The sequence below is a fragment of the Gobius niger genome, assembly GCF_951799975.1.
Source record: "Gobius niger genome assembly, chromosome: 20".
In the NCBI taxonomy this organism is placed as follows: Eukaryota; Metazoa; Chordata; class Actinopteri; order Gobiiformes; family Gobiidae; genus Gobius; species Gobius niger.
In genome coordinates, this window is record NC_136871.1 from 22669549 (window position 1) to 22685448 (window position 15900).

The 15900-nt window shown below is 42.4% G+C and overlaps 1 protein-coding gene across 2 annotated transcripts in view; it reads right to left on the reverse strand.

Moving 5' to 3' along the window:
• Positions 1-15900, reverse strand: part of ca16b (carbonic anhydrase XVI b) — a 140113-nt gene that overhangs the window by 12926 nt on the left and 111287 nt on the right. Inside the window, exons 9-17 of one of the 2 annotated variants that reach the window (XM_079578180.1) lie at positions 14144-14328; positions 10982-11090; positions 9196-9245; positions 8349-9072; positions 7706-7844; positions 6496-6534; positions 5651-5742; positions 2550-2641; positions 89-185 (exon numbers count right to left, since the gene is read on the reverse strand). In XM_079578180.1, coding sequence (XP_079434306.1) covers positions 89-185; positions 2550-2641; positions 5651-5742; positions 6496-6534; positions 7706-7844; positions 8349-9072; positions 9196-9245; positions 10982-11090; positions 14144-14328 — 1527 coding nt within the window. The remainder of the gene's footprint in view (positions 1-88; positions 186-2549; positions 2642-5650; positions 5743-6495; positions 6535-7705; positions 7845-8348; positions 9073-9195; positions 9246-10981; positions 11091-14143; positions 14329-15900) is intronic. The other variant, XM_079578181.1, reaches the window with a different exon arrangement.

Below are 15900 nucleotides of genomic sequence, written 5' to 3' on the forward strand. Positions count from 1 at the left end.
AATAAGTGCTTCTATACAACATACTGTGGGGCGCCACTTGTACATAATTGAATTTTGCCGAAATAAAGGCGTTTTGCAGCCGACTCACAGGCCACGATGTTGATGTATCTGTTTTTGTGCTTGTTGTCGAGATGATTGGAGTGCTCCGCTGTGATTTTCAGGTCTGCTGTGCAGCGCTGGACCTCCTGGCGAGAGGAAAAACACACGTATTAGGAGCATTTTAATACTGTTAACTGTTATGAATCAAATCCGCCAATGTGAACCGTAGCATAAAGCTCTGCACTGCTGTTTTTTAATACCATGGGTCCAGGATTAGGCTCCCTCATTAGCTTGGATTTAGTACATGAATTAAAAGCTCCATTCTTTGCTAACGTTTACCTTTTTGAGCTTTTACGTAATGCTTTATTCATGTTTGAGTAATCTTGCATATTCAGTCACCTTCCCAAGAGACAGGGAGACTGAATAAGCATACGTTCTTTGAGATCCATTTTTATCCATAAATAAATATTGGGATTAAGTTAAGTTTTTTTTTAATCATTATCATGCAACAACCTGGCCCAAAGCATCATTCATCCTCATCTTGGTCAATGAGATATTGTGCGGTCCCTTTTGAAAATAAACATCACACCATAATATGGGCCGAGAGGTAAAGCCACAAGAGATTTGAAGTTCTGAACTATTTCGCCCCTTTTCTTTCCATAGAACAACTCAGAAAACAACTCGACTGCATCTTTAACAGGAGGTGTGGAGCACGTGTTGTTTTGCATCAAATGACCCCAATTAGCAGGCCTCCCCTGGGACGGGCCTTGTGCCCTTGTTTCCTAACCTGGTGGAACATCGGAGTGTGTTTTCATCCCGAAACACAGCAGACAGTGCGGCTCTAATTAACCTCCGTCTCTCTTGATCTTTCTCCGTGTCATTCTAGCCGCCATATGCTAACGATCGCTAAATGTCCTCGCACACGAGCAGGGTCTCCAAACCAGGCCAAATATGTGCAGTTTATGTATGTATTGTGAAGTGAGGCAGGATACTGTCAACTAAAAAGCATTTAAACTGTAAATATGTAACGGCTGCAGCTACTTCTGGTTTAATGACCGTCAATTGCAGCTCATTTACTTTCAAACCAGAGCTCAAAGATGTCATTTGAGCTATAGAGACGACATAGAATCAAGATGGGGAAGTCACTGAAAAGAGAACACAACTCTTCACCTGCCATGTATTTTAATGCCAGTCTCGAACACAGGGCGGCACAGTGTGAAAAAAAGGTGGTGTACGATAACTTTAAAAGGAACAGGCCACCGTTTTTCCATACTGAGATATGTTCTTATCTGAGCTTAGACGAGTTGATGCGTAACTGTCTGATCTGTGCGTGCGCGCAGTCATGCAAATGTTGTCGGCATATAGCCTCTCCCAGCAAAGGTGTAGCTCCAAACTGGGGTGAAGTAAGAAGCGACCAATCTGTTCCATGTTTTCCCAATTTAAATACAGTTACATGAAAAGTTACACGATCCAAGTCTAGTTACACAAAATTAAACATGTCGATTTTCTAAGCGGATAAAAAGGGGCACTATATTGTAAGACGTAATAATATTAGGAGCACTTTGATTTTTTTTTTCATCAGCTTAGAAAATCAACATTAATTTTGTGTAACGAGGCTTGGATCGTGTGAATTATCATGTGACTGTATTTAAATAGGGAAAACATGGAAGAGCTCGGTCACTTCTAACTTCACCCCGTTTGGAGCTATAGGGATATGCTCGGAGAAGCTAAATGCTGACAACATCTTTGGTCTTTTTGCGTGTATGAGCGCACGCACAAAGACCAGACAGGTACGCATCAACTCGTCTAAGCCCAGGTAAGAACTCAGTATGGAAAAACGGTGGCCTGTTCTTTTGTTTTTGTTTTTTTGCATTTAAACAATTTCCAATATTATGTTTTATTGAGGCTTTTTTCTACAATTTAATACCCCCTTAGCCTTCACATTTCTTGTACTGCAACTTCAAAAACAAAAACAAATTCTTATATTTAATTACATTACTCCTCCTTTTGGACAGCGATGCCCAGGGCAGCAGTGCAGAAAGGAAACTTAAAAGAATGTATGTGCCGGCAAACATGCCAATCAGTGCGTGGAAGGAAAAAAACAACAACTTCTAAAACAGGACCGGGGCAAAAATGCAAATAAATTATGAAAATCATAAGAACTGAACTTTACAAAACTTTTAGTCAGATGGAAGATGATGTAATTTTGGAATACATGATGAGCTAATATTGCATCAGCTGATATTGCATTTTAATGACCACATAATTAGAAAAGACTAGTCAATTTACATGATCATAATCACGTTATTCCAGGAATTTTTCCCTCTAATAAAACAGGCAAATCCCCCAAGATAGCAAAACTAGGGCTTAAACTGTGAAAGACATCCATTTGATAAAAGAGCTCTTCTTTCCCCCGAATCACTGACCATTGAACCACGTGTCAGTGAGATCACACCAATCCATCAGCCGCCAAACAAAACCACAGTGTAAATGTTACAGACGGGACGTACCTCAAACTCCTCGGAGAAGCCTTGCAGGTTGTTCTTGTATAGCTCCATCACGTGTTTAACAAACTGCTTCACAGGGACAGCCTCCATGTCATCTGCAGCATACACACATACAGTTAGCGTGCTGCAATGTGCCAAATCCTCGCAAGCTATGTACTGTATTTTCCTTGTTGTTTGCGTGCGTGACTATGTCTTCTGGCGACACACAAGAGTCTGACGCCATAAATCATTTTTCGATTCTTATGCAACCAGCCAGCAAATGTACAGCACGGTTTGTTAACCCCTAATCAGACGCCCGCAGTGACTTGAAATGAAACACAGAGAAAGAAAGAAAAGAACTGCTGTCATTTTGAGTGCAGCAGGCGCTAGCTTCCAAATGCTGCCGACTCATAATGGAACATAATATTAACTTTCAGAGCAGGATCTAATGACAATACTTCAATCATAAAGGACAGAGAAGACAATGAAACTGCTTTAAAGGGATATTTCAGGATTTTTGACATCGGGCCTCATTTCCTAGTTAACCAGAGTGTTGCTGATTTCAGGAGATTTTATTAATTTTAATTCATGCAGTCCTTATATTTGAAGATTTTAGTGGCGCTAGGCTAGTGCTAGGCTAGCGCATGTCTATGGTAACTAGTAGCCTGCATTAAAAACCTCTTCAAAATCATCGGATCGTCCTCCAAACGTTAAACTGATTGGTAGAAAGCCATTGTAGTGTAGTAATGCAAACTACTGTACTGTAGATCCGGTAACCTAGCAGATCACTCCGCCGCTGCGTAGCTTACAACTAGGGATGGGCGGATCGATACCAAAGTATCGATATATCGATACCAAACGGCTACTTTTTAAGTATCGATATTGGGCAAAAAGTATCGATACTAATTTGCATATGTAAAAGGAAGGCGGGGCAGCAATTGTCAACACAAAAGGAGGATTTATTTCTTTGTTTTGAGCCAAAACAGTTCACAACAGCAAAGGATTGAACTGAGCCAGGCATATCATTCTGGTTTAGGTTCTGTTTGTCATTTAAGTATTAATTTTAAATGTTGTTTATGTATTTAATTTCACATTAACATTGTTTAATTAACCAGTTAAAGTAATATAATTTTAATTGACCAATTAATTATATAAAACAACCAGTTTTAGAAATGTATATTGATTGAAATACATTCACCCATATGAAATGACCAGTATTGGTATCGGTATCGACAAAAAAGACCCCAAATATATCGGTATCGTATTGATTTCAAAAAATGTGGTATCGCCCATCCCTACTTACAACCAGGAAGCTGATGCTGCTCAAATATAAGTTCTTCTAAATGCAAAATGGTTATATTTTTAAAAATTATTCAGTCAACACAGACATTTATATCGGTAGTCTGCTGTTGTAAGTGATTTGCCTCAGGTGCTCTGTGCTGGGGTCAGACTGTTTTAATTCTGGCTACTAGTTACCATAGACATGCGCTAGCCTAGCAGTAGCCTAGCACCACTAAACTCTTCAAATATAAGGCTGCATGAATAAAAAAAAAATAATAATGATCTCCAGAAATTAACAACACTCTGGATAACTATGAAATGAGGCCCTGTGTTAAAAACAAACTACAATGTGGGAAATCACTACATGAGCATCAACTAGTAATGATGCATGCTGTACATTTCTTTAATATTATATAACTGCAGAGCATGTGGTTGCGTTGTTTGGTCTACAATATACACCTTCCATCTTCAATAAAATGTGAACTGCTCTAACTTTGATAAAACATAGCTTAGTTCTTGCTTAAATTTGCTCCGTGCACATTTATCCTATTTGCATTTTGGCTTTACACAGCATCTTAACTTTTGTCAAAGTAGATATTTGAAGCATTCATAGCAGGGATCATCTGGAGCCATCAATCAAATACGAAGGTACATTGCACAAAAGCCGATGTTTGATCAGTCTGGTCATCATTATTCGAGCTCAATAACGCAGAGGACCCAGGTGCCGGTCCTGGGCAACGCTTAAAGTAATACGTCCACACAGCTGGGCCCTGAAGGACTCCTGTTTGCCTCAGCGGTTTCAATAGAAAAGGTGACATTGTGGTCATAAATCTGTTCATTTATCAAAACGTCTCGGCTCTATTAGAATAAAGGGCTTTTGGAGTCTGATGAGTTCACAGAATCACATAGGGTGAAATGTGGCTCCAGGACTAAGACATTAAGACGAACTCGGCTTCATTAGTCAGCTAAATGCTTTACAATAGATAAAATAGAACCGCACTATGTTCTTCACACTTCAGGAGGATCATTAATTCACTTTATTCTGTCATTGACTTTTCCAGTGTCTGTCATGAATAAAGCAAACCGGTGGTAAAAGCCGTGACAATTTTACACATCAACATTCTTTTTTCCTCCATGAGCTCGGACTTAAAATTGCTCTTGCCCTGTTGAACTAAAAAACATGTGAAGGAGGATAAAAGAGGACAGATAATAAAAGGTATGGATGTGGAATCGATACGGGCATCATCACCACTCTGATATCACTGAGCCGAGACGTCCCTGAGCACAGGAGAGTAAAGCTTCATATTGACCAGCTGCCTACACTTGCCTTTCTCAACACTAAAGCTTAGAGAAGACACTCGCCACAGCTACAAAAGAGGAATTCTCTGTGGAGGCAACAAAGACTTTGTGTTTCAATTTAGATCTAACATAAGTTTGTTATATCCCTTTTACACATTATACAAGTGGCGTATAAACTTTTGCACAATTGATTTCTTACTGAACTAAAGAGACTGTCTAATGTTTAGTTTCCATGAAAAATTAAAGTAATTTCACTTTCATCATTCTCAAGTAGATTCTTCTGCTTGAAGTAAGTTTGACTGAAACGTATGCTAGTCGTTCCCCAACATAAATAGAGAAGACTTCCAAATAATTTACACACAAATAGGAACTCGCATGTGATTGAGAAAAAGACAACACCAAGCACACTGTTGAAATGTATTCAGTTTTTAGCCACATCACTAAGCTCTAGCTCAACGTAATATAATAATATTGAAAGGAGGGCATAAAACATTAAAACAACATATTTCACGATTCTCCAACTGCAAAGTAAAAAGCCGTCTTACCTGGGATCGGGATGACAGGTATGCTCTCATTGGCCACCACCCGCGGGGAGCTGCTCTCCTCCACATAAAAGTGAGCAGTCTGGAAAAACCTCCTGCAGGGACACACGGAGAGACGCAGTGAAACCAACACCCGCAGCCACGCATGAAGTAACAGCTAAGTCTATTAGGGATTCGTTATCCCATTGTTCTCAGATCTGGTCTGTCAACATGAGCAGCTGAATGCTGAGTACAATGACATGGGAAAGGAGCAAACTGCTAATGAAAAGTCCCCAGTATGCAGGGCACAGCTGATTGGGCACAGATAGGGCTGTTGTCGATAAGGAGACAGAAGGAACGCTTTCTGAGCCACTACAGGGACCAGGTAAACAAACCACAGCCACACAACAACGCCGCCGCTGCTGCCGTCGCAGCTAAAATTAGCTTCTCTCAAACTAATCCAAACACGATCTGTCTGCAGGCCATCAACAACCCACTAAGAATGTGGCTGTCTGGTCCATGAGGAAAAAAGAAGCATTTCAGCTGGACAGTTCTTTTGGACTGCTCAGTGATGCTCAAAGAGGAGAATTAGAAAGTTAAAAGGTATGAAGTTTGAGATAAAAGTTCATGATGTGAACCTAACTTCAGGCAAGAAATAGTAGTCTCTAAAGTGGGATTTGCCAGATGGATTGCAAAAGCTCAAGGGAATTTCCCGAAGAGCAGAGTGCAAAGACCATTCAAGCATTCCAATAAGTGAACAGATTTTGACCAGTATGAGACAATACTTTCTCTATCTCCAAGTATCTAATTGTATATACTGTACATGCAAAAGACTTTTAAAATATGATTCTAATCTGGTGCAGTCCTACCTGTACTTGATGCAGAGCAAGGAGCAGATACTGGTCATTCTTTAAAACAGACAGGACAGAAGGACGTAGAGGAAACAGAAAGATAGAAAGGAGTAAAGGGAGGAGGGGGAACACAGTGGTTTGCATCACTACCTCTGGTCTAATGGCTCCCTGTGGGCGCACATGAGCTGGTGCTAACTAGCTGCACACGCTACACCAGCTCCTCTGAGGGCAGAGGTGCAGCATGCACAATGAAAACTACAGAATGTCTCACTTTGCATGCACAGCATGTCTGATCTATAGACACCAAGTTCATATCAGGCCACTCAAACTATGAAATAACAAAGTAGTCCACTTCAGACACGGTCAGAGAATGTATAAGTTTGTGTTTTACAATAGAAGGAGTGAAACATCTGTGCACAGCTGAAATGCTGCAGTTTAATGGCTGCACTGTCACCAAGGAAGGCTTTCAGAGCATGAAGAGAGTGAACGAGTTATTTCATCCTCAATCATGCTCTGGTCCCTGGGGGAAGCGCACGTTGTCTGAACTGTCTGGACTGTCACAACAACAGCTGTGATGGCCATGTCTAATATCCCAGCAGCCCCGGCTCTTAGCACCACTACAATCTAGTTTGCCAGTCATGCTGTAAACTTAATTTTTTTTAATCATAAATTATACTTGAATAAACTGATGTATTTGTAATGATCATAATTTCTCAAATCTTAGGCTGAAGTCATTAGTTAAATAAACAGCAGTTTTCCACAGACAGAGACCGGCTGAGGAAATGGTCCGTAGTGCTGTTTGTAACTCATTAACAATCCCACATGTGCCAGTGGCTTGGCCTGTGTAATCACTGGGCGTCCAATGGCAATGCTGGAAAGCAGCCCAGCAGAAGAAGACACAGCTGGGTCGCCAGTGGAGAGCCTTCAGGACTCTGTGATAACTGAGGTGGATGATCGGCCTCATGCTCAGAGTGCAAGTCAGTAAACAGATAGGTGTGAATACGGCGGGAAAGCTGGAAAATCCGGTAATTTAAGCAGGCATAACACTTTTGTCATGAACACAATGTATGAGCAAATCAGTCACTGATACCACAGTTAGCTGTAATGAGAATAGGGCTACGAGGAGGCTCTGTGTCTGGGATGAGCGCCAGTTTGTGGCCCTTCAGGTTTGACTGTAAACTGACCTCTGTAAAATCAGGTTAGACATACACAGAGTTTGTACACTTACCTCCAGTAAACCATAACAACAAGCAGCATTATGAGGCAGAGTAGTGTGAGAGCAGACACCACCACGAGGGGCACAATCCACACCATCCGCCCCATCCCAGGCTGTGGGATCCGGGTCACATTCGATAAACTTGTCCTGTCTAACAGACAAATTCAACCAAATATTCTGTTGAATTTGTTGGTAATGTGGAAATACATTGTTGTAGCTGTCAGATATTGTACATTCCAATTATTCACACAACATTTGATGGAAGACCGACGTCTTGTGATAATAAGTAAATACATTGTGTAAAGCAGAGGCAGCTTCTATGCAGAATGCGTGGGAAAAGTGGGTATTGGAAGGGCTATAAATAATTCTGAATGTCATAGTAAATGATTTGTTTGAAAGTGCTCTTCTTGAAGTGCACTCTACTAAAACACACGGCAGGCTGAAAGGTATTCCTTGCGGCACAGTGCCTCTGGCACAGCTTAGTTTTGCCTGCAGGCCTCAGCGTTATAGTGACAAAAGCCTGGAGCAGTGTCTTTGACTGGAAGGGGAACAGTGAAGTCATACTCTTAAATTGAGTTATTAGTTGTGCCATGTTGGCCTGTACATTTCTGTCAAAAGAAGTTGGGTATCGCATGCATCAGTTTTGTGCTCTTACCGGTGTGCACTGAGAAAGGCCAATTGTTATTGATCTTTGGGGCCACAGTGGAGCTCTTTGGGATCTGCATCTCTCCACTGTCGCTGTGCGTCTGGAGGCTGGGCTCGGTGTGAGAGACTGTAGGCTGCAGCTCTTGCCCCACAGTACTGTCCCGTACAGAAGTGGAGGGTTCAGTTGTTGGACCTGGTCCTTTCTGCTTGGCAGTGGGAGCAGGGGGGGGCGCAGCAGGCTCCTGGACTGCAGTGCTGTTGTCCTGTCTCTCCTCATTGGTGGGCGCAGGTTTGGGCTTTTTCTTCTTCTCCTCTTCCTCCTCGTCCCCCTGCTCGCCCTCTCTCTCTCCCTCATCGTCCTCTTCTTGGTCACCCTCCTTTTTGTGCTCCTCTGTGGGGGCGTCCGTCTCTGGGGCCGTCTGGGGTGGCACCTGCTCCGTGCTGGAGTGTGTTGTGGCTGGGGCCCTAGAGGTGCTGGGGGTCTGAGTGGCCTGGGGCGCGTGGGTAGGCCAAGCTGAACTGGGCAGAGAGGAGATGACCCCTCCGCCCACACCCAAACCCGCCAGAAGGGTGCTTGTCACCACTGATGCCACGGTGGCCTGAGAGCCACTGGAGGAGGGCCCCATCCCTGTTGCCATGGAGACGATAGAGAAATGGATGCCAGAGGACGTCCATGTGGACGAGCCTGAACTTATAGGAGCCATGTCTGCTGAGGAGGCTGGAGACAGGGTCGGCTGTGGACAACAGGAGAACAATGTGTGCCAATGATGCAAGACAGAGTGACTCACTGTTATGCAACAGTGACAAAACTCCCTTAAAGAACCATAACTAATGTCTAACTTTACTTTCCAACTCACCATTCCAGTTTTGACGATGCGAGAGCCCTCAAAAATTCTTGTTGTATTTGCTGTAAAACATATGAAAAAAGACAGTAATTAATGTGCAGAATGTGCAGTAATGAAACCAAGTGAATTATAATTAACATTTCCACAGATATAGAACAGATTCAGCAACGAGAAGAATTAATGAGGGAAAGGTAACAGTATATATCAACCCAGCGAACTTATTTTTGGTCAGGGCCTTTTCAAAGAATCATATTAATTGACATCAAATACTTCATACAACTTTAATAACTAAGAACAGACTTTCCAGGAAGTTGTTGAAAGAGCAGACATGTATGTGCAGACATATACATATATATACATATATACATATATATATATATATACATATATACATATATATACTCTGAGATTATGAGTTATTACAAAGTATAGGCCCTATATCCCGTCACTCAGTATAGCTGTAGACCCGCAGTAAGTAGACCAGTGGTTCGCAACCCATTCCAAAAACTATGGCCACTACAAATGTTTAAAAGAATGAATGCTAAAAAATAATGTCAAACAAACTGCAATTGGAGTGTTTGATGCACCCGTACTCCTCTCTTATATTTGATGATTGTTACTCTTGACCCTTTGACCAGACAAAGCTCTGAGCCTGTGCAATCCCAGAACCACTGTAGTGACTGTATAGTCTAGTGCAAAGTTACCTACTCCTGCATTGTGTAGAATGGAGTGAGCCCGTTGTCCAGAACACCAGCAGAATGAGCGACTACAACAGCAATATGTTTGATAAACTCAGGGAATAGAATTCAAGAGACAGTGGAATATTTATAGATAAATATTTGGGGTTCAGCTGTCACGGTCCGGTTCACGGTGCAGGACCCGCGGTTTGGAGCATCATGGTGCAAGTATAATGTAAAAAATAATAAGTTGGTTTTGAAATGAAATAGCCTAATGATCGTTATTAGACAGTATTTATATCCCTAGAATACAATTGGCAATGCCTTCAAAGCTGCTTTATAAAATGTAAAGAAAAAAATAGAAAACAAATGGTACAGCACCAAAGTAAAAAAAAAAGTGCAGGCCATGCGCTCGTTTAGTGGTAGTTTCATTTTCGCTTTCCGCACACAGAGGCTGAAGCACTCGGAGCAGCGCGTCTGATGTGAGGCTCGTGTTTGGCCAGTTGTTTGACAACATTTTGCGTGTACTTTTGTTCGGAGACAAAGCTTTGGAGACGGAATATGGCCAGGATTGGATCTTACGCATTTGTCTGCGCCTCTGACATTACGCAGCACTGGATCTATAATGAACCACAGCCACGGTCACTGCAGGAGAAAGTTAAACAAAGACAAGCAGATGTTTTGGAGGATGTATCTGTACTGGTGCGGCGTCTACAGAGGTGAGTAACGATGACACACGTCGGGCCCGTTTGGATGCGTGCACACGCAGGGCAGTCAGATCTCGTTCACTCGCGTTGTTGTGATGCCGGGTTGTCCCTGGTACAGCAGTACAGCAATGCACTGCGGTCCATATGGACGCGTGGCCAATGCCCGCGGCCGGTGGGACAGCCACGTGGTGGCCCCTGGCCAATGCCCGCCGGCGGGGATATATATATATATATATATATATATATATATATATTTTCTGTGTTTTTTTTGGGCTTTTAATTCCAAGAGGTTCAACTAAAGAATAATAATGTTGTAGTATAAAACTTTCAAAATGGTTGGATGTGAAATATTTCTGCCAACGCTTATGTAGTACAAATTCAGCAACAATAGCACATTGAAGGTTAGCGGTTTACCTCTAAAGAGCAGTGTCTGGCTGAAGTCGCTGCGCAGGTCGTGCTGACACACTGCCTGTACTCTGAACAGGTACAGGACGTCAGGGGACACGTTGGTGATGATCGCTCTCTATAGAAAAAAGGAAATAAAGTCATATAAATAGATTAATAAATATATTGATTGTCTTAAAAGAGCATCAATCTTTCCAAATAATTGATTTAAAATCTACTTAAATTATTTGGAGATATTGATTCAAAGTAAATTCTGCAGAGTTGCAAAAGGCCCAGCATCTGCCGTAATATGCCTGATTCATACACAAACCACTCCATGTAGGTAAACAGGGGATTTGCAGCATACATAGTTTATCCTCCTTAACGTGGTGAAGGGGTTTGAGCACCCCGAAGAGCCTGGGACCTCTGTTGTCGGGGGCTTCGTGCCCCTGGTAGGGTCTCCCAGGGCAAACAGGTCCTAGTTGACGGGTCAGACAAAGAGCGGTTCAGAAGCCCCAGTTTGAATCATGAGGCCGTCCTTTCGGTGAACCCACCACCTGCAGGAGGAGCCACAAGGGGCTGGTGCAGTGTGATTTGGGCAGCTCCAAAGGCTGCTCCCACCACCCGGCAACGGACAAGTGGAAGAAAATGGATGGATGGATGAACATTTCCAAAGATAAAGAACTATGACTGACACACCAACTCCCATCTCTAAAATATACATTTAAATTCAAAAGGAAAAATCTCAAATTTGGAAATATCTAAACGGATGAAAGCAATCAGTTTGTGTACAGCTGCTTTCACTTCCACATTCTTCTGGAAAGACCAAGATGTCGGAAACAGTGACAACACAAACAGGGACTCGAAAGCTGACGATAAATGATCAAACTGAGTTGATAGTATTTGATTGTGGGCCTACTGATCAACGCAAGAACGATAACACAACAGAGTCAAACCACTAAATGTTTCAATTTAGACTTACGATTTACATTTTAGGTAGATGTTGACTTGTGATGCAAGGTTAAAGGTCAGTCCTCTCAGTGTGTGAATGAATTCCATTTTCCATCATAAAACCTTCATAAAACTGCTTTATATACTCCCTCACAAAGACACTGTCTCTTTAATTCACCTCCTGTACCTTTACAATGTCATATACAGAAAGACAATCGAATAGATGGAGTCTGGCCCACTGCACTGGCTTTGGAGAAAAGGGAGGGGTAATTGAAAAATCACATTACACGTGGACGCTGTTCCTTTGACCCACCAGTAGAGGGTGGTAGTGTGGTGCCCATGTCCCCACATACAACATGATGGGACTCAATAAAACGTATGATGGAGCAACATGCACTGCCACTAGGAACATGATATGCACCGTCGGAGGCTGTTATACACAAGTGTGACTTTTTCTTTTTTATTATAAGGACGCGGTCATGCACATAGCAAGGACAAGTTAGGGGTCAGCAGGCTTTCAGATGGTGCACAGATGGGGCCCTAGAATCCCACAAGTGGAAGAAGATATAAAATACAACTGCTGCCTGAGTGACTGTATGTTCGGTGGCGTGAAGACGAGGTGCTGGAGGTGTAGCGTCTTCCTATAGCGAGAATATATTTCTGAGTCGATCAATGTTGTGTTCAGCGTATAGAAGCGGACAGGCAGAATCCAATGATCGCTGGTGTCAAAAAGTGCACACGGATCTGAGAGACTAACATCTTGCTTCCTGCAGCGATCAGCTAAAAGACAGTGAGCCTTCAAAAGGACTCTTCAGGCGAGGGCTGTTTCTTTAATGATTAAGGAATTTGGAGCTAATATCAGAATAGAAATTTGCCTTTGAGTCAAGCGACGCGACCCTACAGTATGCAGACTTTGATGAACAACAACAAAAGACCGAACAGAAAGTATGCAGTTGTTTTTCTTGTGTTAAAGGAACACGGATGAGAACACATTTTTTGTCAAGACAAATGATGAAGCAAATTGATTTGCCTGCACTAGTGAGACCCAACAAATGGCTCAGATCCAAAAAGTGACTCATGGAGAAAATACTAATTTGCCATTAGGTCAATAAACAGGATGATGAAGAGATACATTGCTGGGACTGCAGCAATTAGCTCAAAATGGCACAAAAAACAATATACCTTTAATCATATTGATGAAAAGTACACTCATTTCCAAATATTATTCATCAAGAGATATTCAGTTGGCATATCTTAAAAAAGAAGAAGAAAAAAGGCACAACAGAAGTAATTGACTTGGTTGGCTGCTGAAATAGTCATTAATTGCAACCCTATTGATTTGACAGAGAAAGCGACAGCACATACCTCAACAGAAATAACCCAAACAGTAAAATTAGAGGCTGGGGGGGGGAGATATGATAGATTTTCACGCTTTTAATTGCAATGTGACATTTTCTAATGGTTGGAGTTTTTAACTTACGCCGTATTCAATATCAGCTAATGAGTTCAGTGCATTACAGGAAGGAAATGTAGTTAATGAGGAACGGGTTGTATCAGGGCGCGTAGAATGTGGCAGTGCTAATGTAAATGGCTGGATGGATAACGTGGGAGCAGCAGGTGTTTTGGCCGCTGCTTAAAAGGTTTGGCCAACACTGACACGTCGTATTAGAGAGCGCAGCGTGTGGCGTGTCTATTTCGGGGCGGACGAGTGTCGAGCCCTTGTACCGCGGCTGCATGCAGAGTCCGTCACCAGCTGTCACCGCTCCTGCTGCCCTCTGATCCTGCCAACCACATCGCCACCGTTTCAAGTCCGGCCAGTCGTTCAACAGAAGTGCGCCGAAAACTTCCCCCAAGTGAATACGTTCCACTTTTTGGTTGTAGGGATGTAAAAAAAAAAAAAAAAGTGTTGTTGTGACAGCATCAAAGGAAAACAAACAAAAAAGTGCCAAGTGACAACCGCAATGAATTACCATAATGTGTCTTGTTTCTTAGTTTCAGCACAGCCAACATGAAGCAACTATTGCGGGTAAACCATCTTAATCTCTTGAAATACGACAGCAACAATGACTACTTAAAAGAGCTGTCTAACAGTGCCGAGCAAAGTGCAAGCATTCAATTGTCCACAAGGGGTCAGTGTTCAAACGCAACAAAGCAGCTCTGAAGCTTCCAATCCTTAGTGATAGTTTTGCAAGGAAGGACCATTGAAGTGCCACAAGGCTTCATTCGCCCGTCACTACTCACCATGCTCTGGTCGCCCGTCTCTGTGAAGGCCTTCTCATCGGGGACGTCGCCCTTCACCCAGCTGTAGGAGACCATGTAGCTATTGATGGGCGCGTGGTAGATGGTCAGAGGGCGCTCCCAGCTCACCACCAGCGCAGTCGTGTTCAGAGGCTGGATCTTCATGTTCAGCGGGGCACTGCTGCACACTGAGAACATCGAGTGAATAAACTAGTGAGGAATCGGTCTTGTCATGTTGGCACCTGTTATATGGAAATAGAAGCAGCAAGTGAAACATTTTGTCCTCAAAGTTGTGCGTTAGCAGCAGACATAAATTGGCACGCATGGTGTGTTGAGAGAGTTTCAGACGACGCCCTCAGTGATGGCTTTAATAAGGGATGATCAGTGGCGCTTCACTAGAATGGAGAGGTGTTTTAAATGACACATGCTACCACAAACTGGAAAGTTATCAGGTAGTTTTTGTTGCCAAGTAATGAATGTTACTGAAGATCAAACTGCTATGTCTGTGAGGATTTCTACAGTAAACAGCTGCTTCCTTTCATACACTTCTTTAAAACGTGTGATAATAAATACAATTAAATCATATATGTTGTAAGAAATGTAGAATGTACACTCATTTATTCACAATTTGTATAACTAGTTAGTCCATTCTGCTGCTGTGTAAAAACTCAGTTTAAAGATAACAGAATAGAAGTGTCAGTGAGTTTAAGTGTAACAGGAGAGACAGTAGAGAGGCACTTGACCATAAAGGTTTATGTCTGTCCAAAATACGAGTCTTTTTAACAATCCTATCATTACTCTGTGCTGCTGACTCGACTTTAGCCCTTCAGTGGAGGAGCCTTAGAGGATTCGCAGATACAGTAACTCAATAACAGAAACACTCCAGGAGGCTTTGGCCCGGGTCACTCACAATCTTTGCTATCTGTCAGCTATCTGCACGCCTGTCTGCCGCGCTCAAGGAAACGGCAAACAAGAATTTGGAGAGGCGTGTGAGACAATGTCTTTTGCAAACACAAAATAAATTCTGAAAAAGTTGTGAATTTCGCGTAAATGCAATGCTGTGCACGACTTGTGAATCGAGGGTAAATCTCTATACAACACAAAAATCGAGTTGATAGAGGTGTAGAAAATTGAAGAGGTGCTTTTTTATACTCAAAATACTTCCTTTCTTTCTTGCTTTCTTTAGCTGTTGTAGCAGTTTCAAAATAATACAAAAATACAAAGCATAACGCAATATCTATAGAAAACATAGCCGTTTAATATTTCAAACTAGTTCAATCTTTTAGTCGCCTTGAGTTTAAAACACACATTGCTTCAACTTTTTCCATGTCCAAGTCGATGTTAACGTGCAGTTTATAAAGATGAGACAGTGTCGCCTGTAGGGGGCAGTATTGTCTGGGGCACCGGCACACACATGAGGGTCTGTCACTCTGACTAAGGGACAATCTGGACACGGTTGCCGGCACATCAGGGCAACAGCAATCAGAATATGTGTCGGCTGATTATGCACATTCGGGGGTTAGTGCCAAATTGAAATTGTCACCACAATTTTCTCCATTTGCGCAGGGAAGGTATGGTGCGAATGATGTGACTCGAGATGTGCAAAAGAGCCATCAGTCAGAGGAGCGTAGGGGACTCAAAAACAATCGCAAAGGAAATCTGGGGGTGTTGATGAGGTGTGAAAGGTGTCAAATGCATTATAACACATCAAACGGCAGGAATCAACAAGACGCAATGAGTAACAGCTGAAGATATCATCG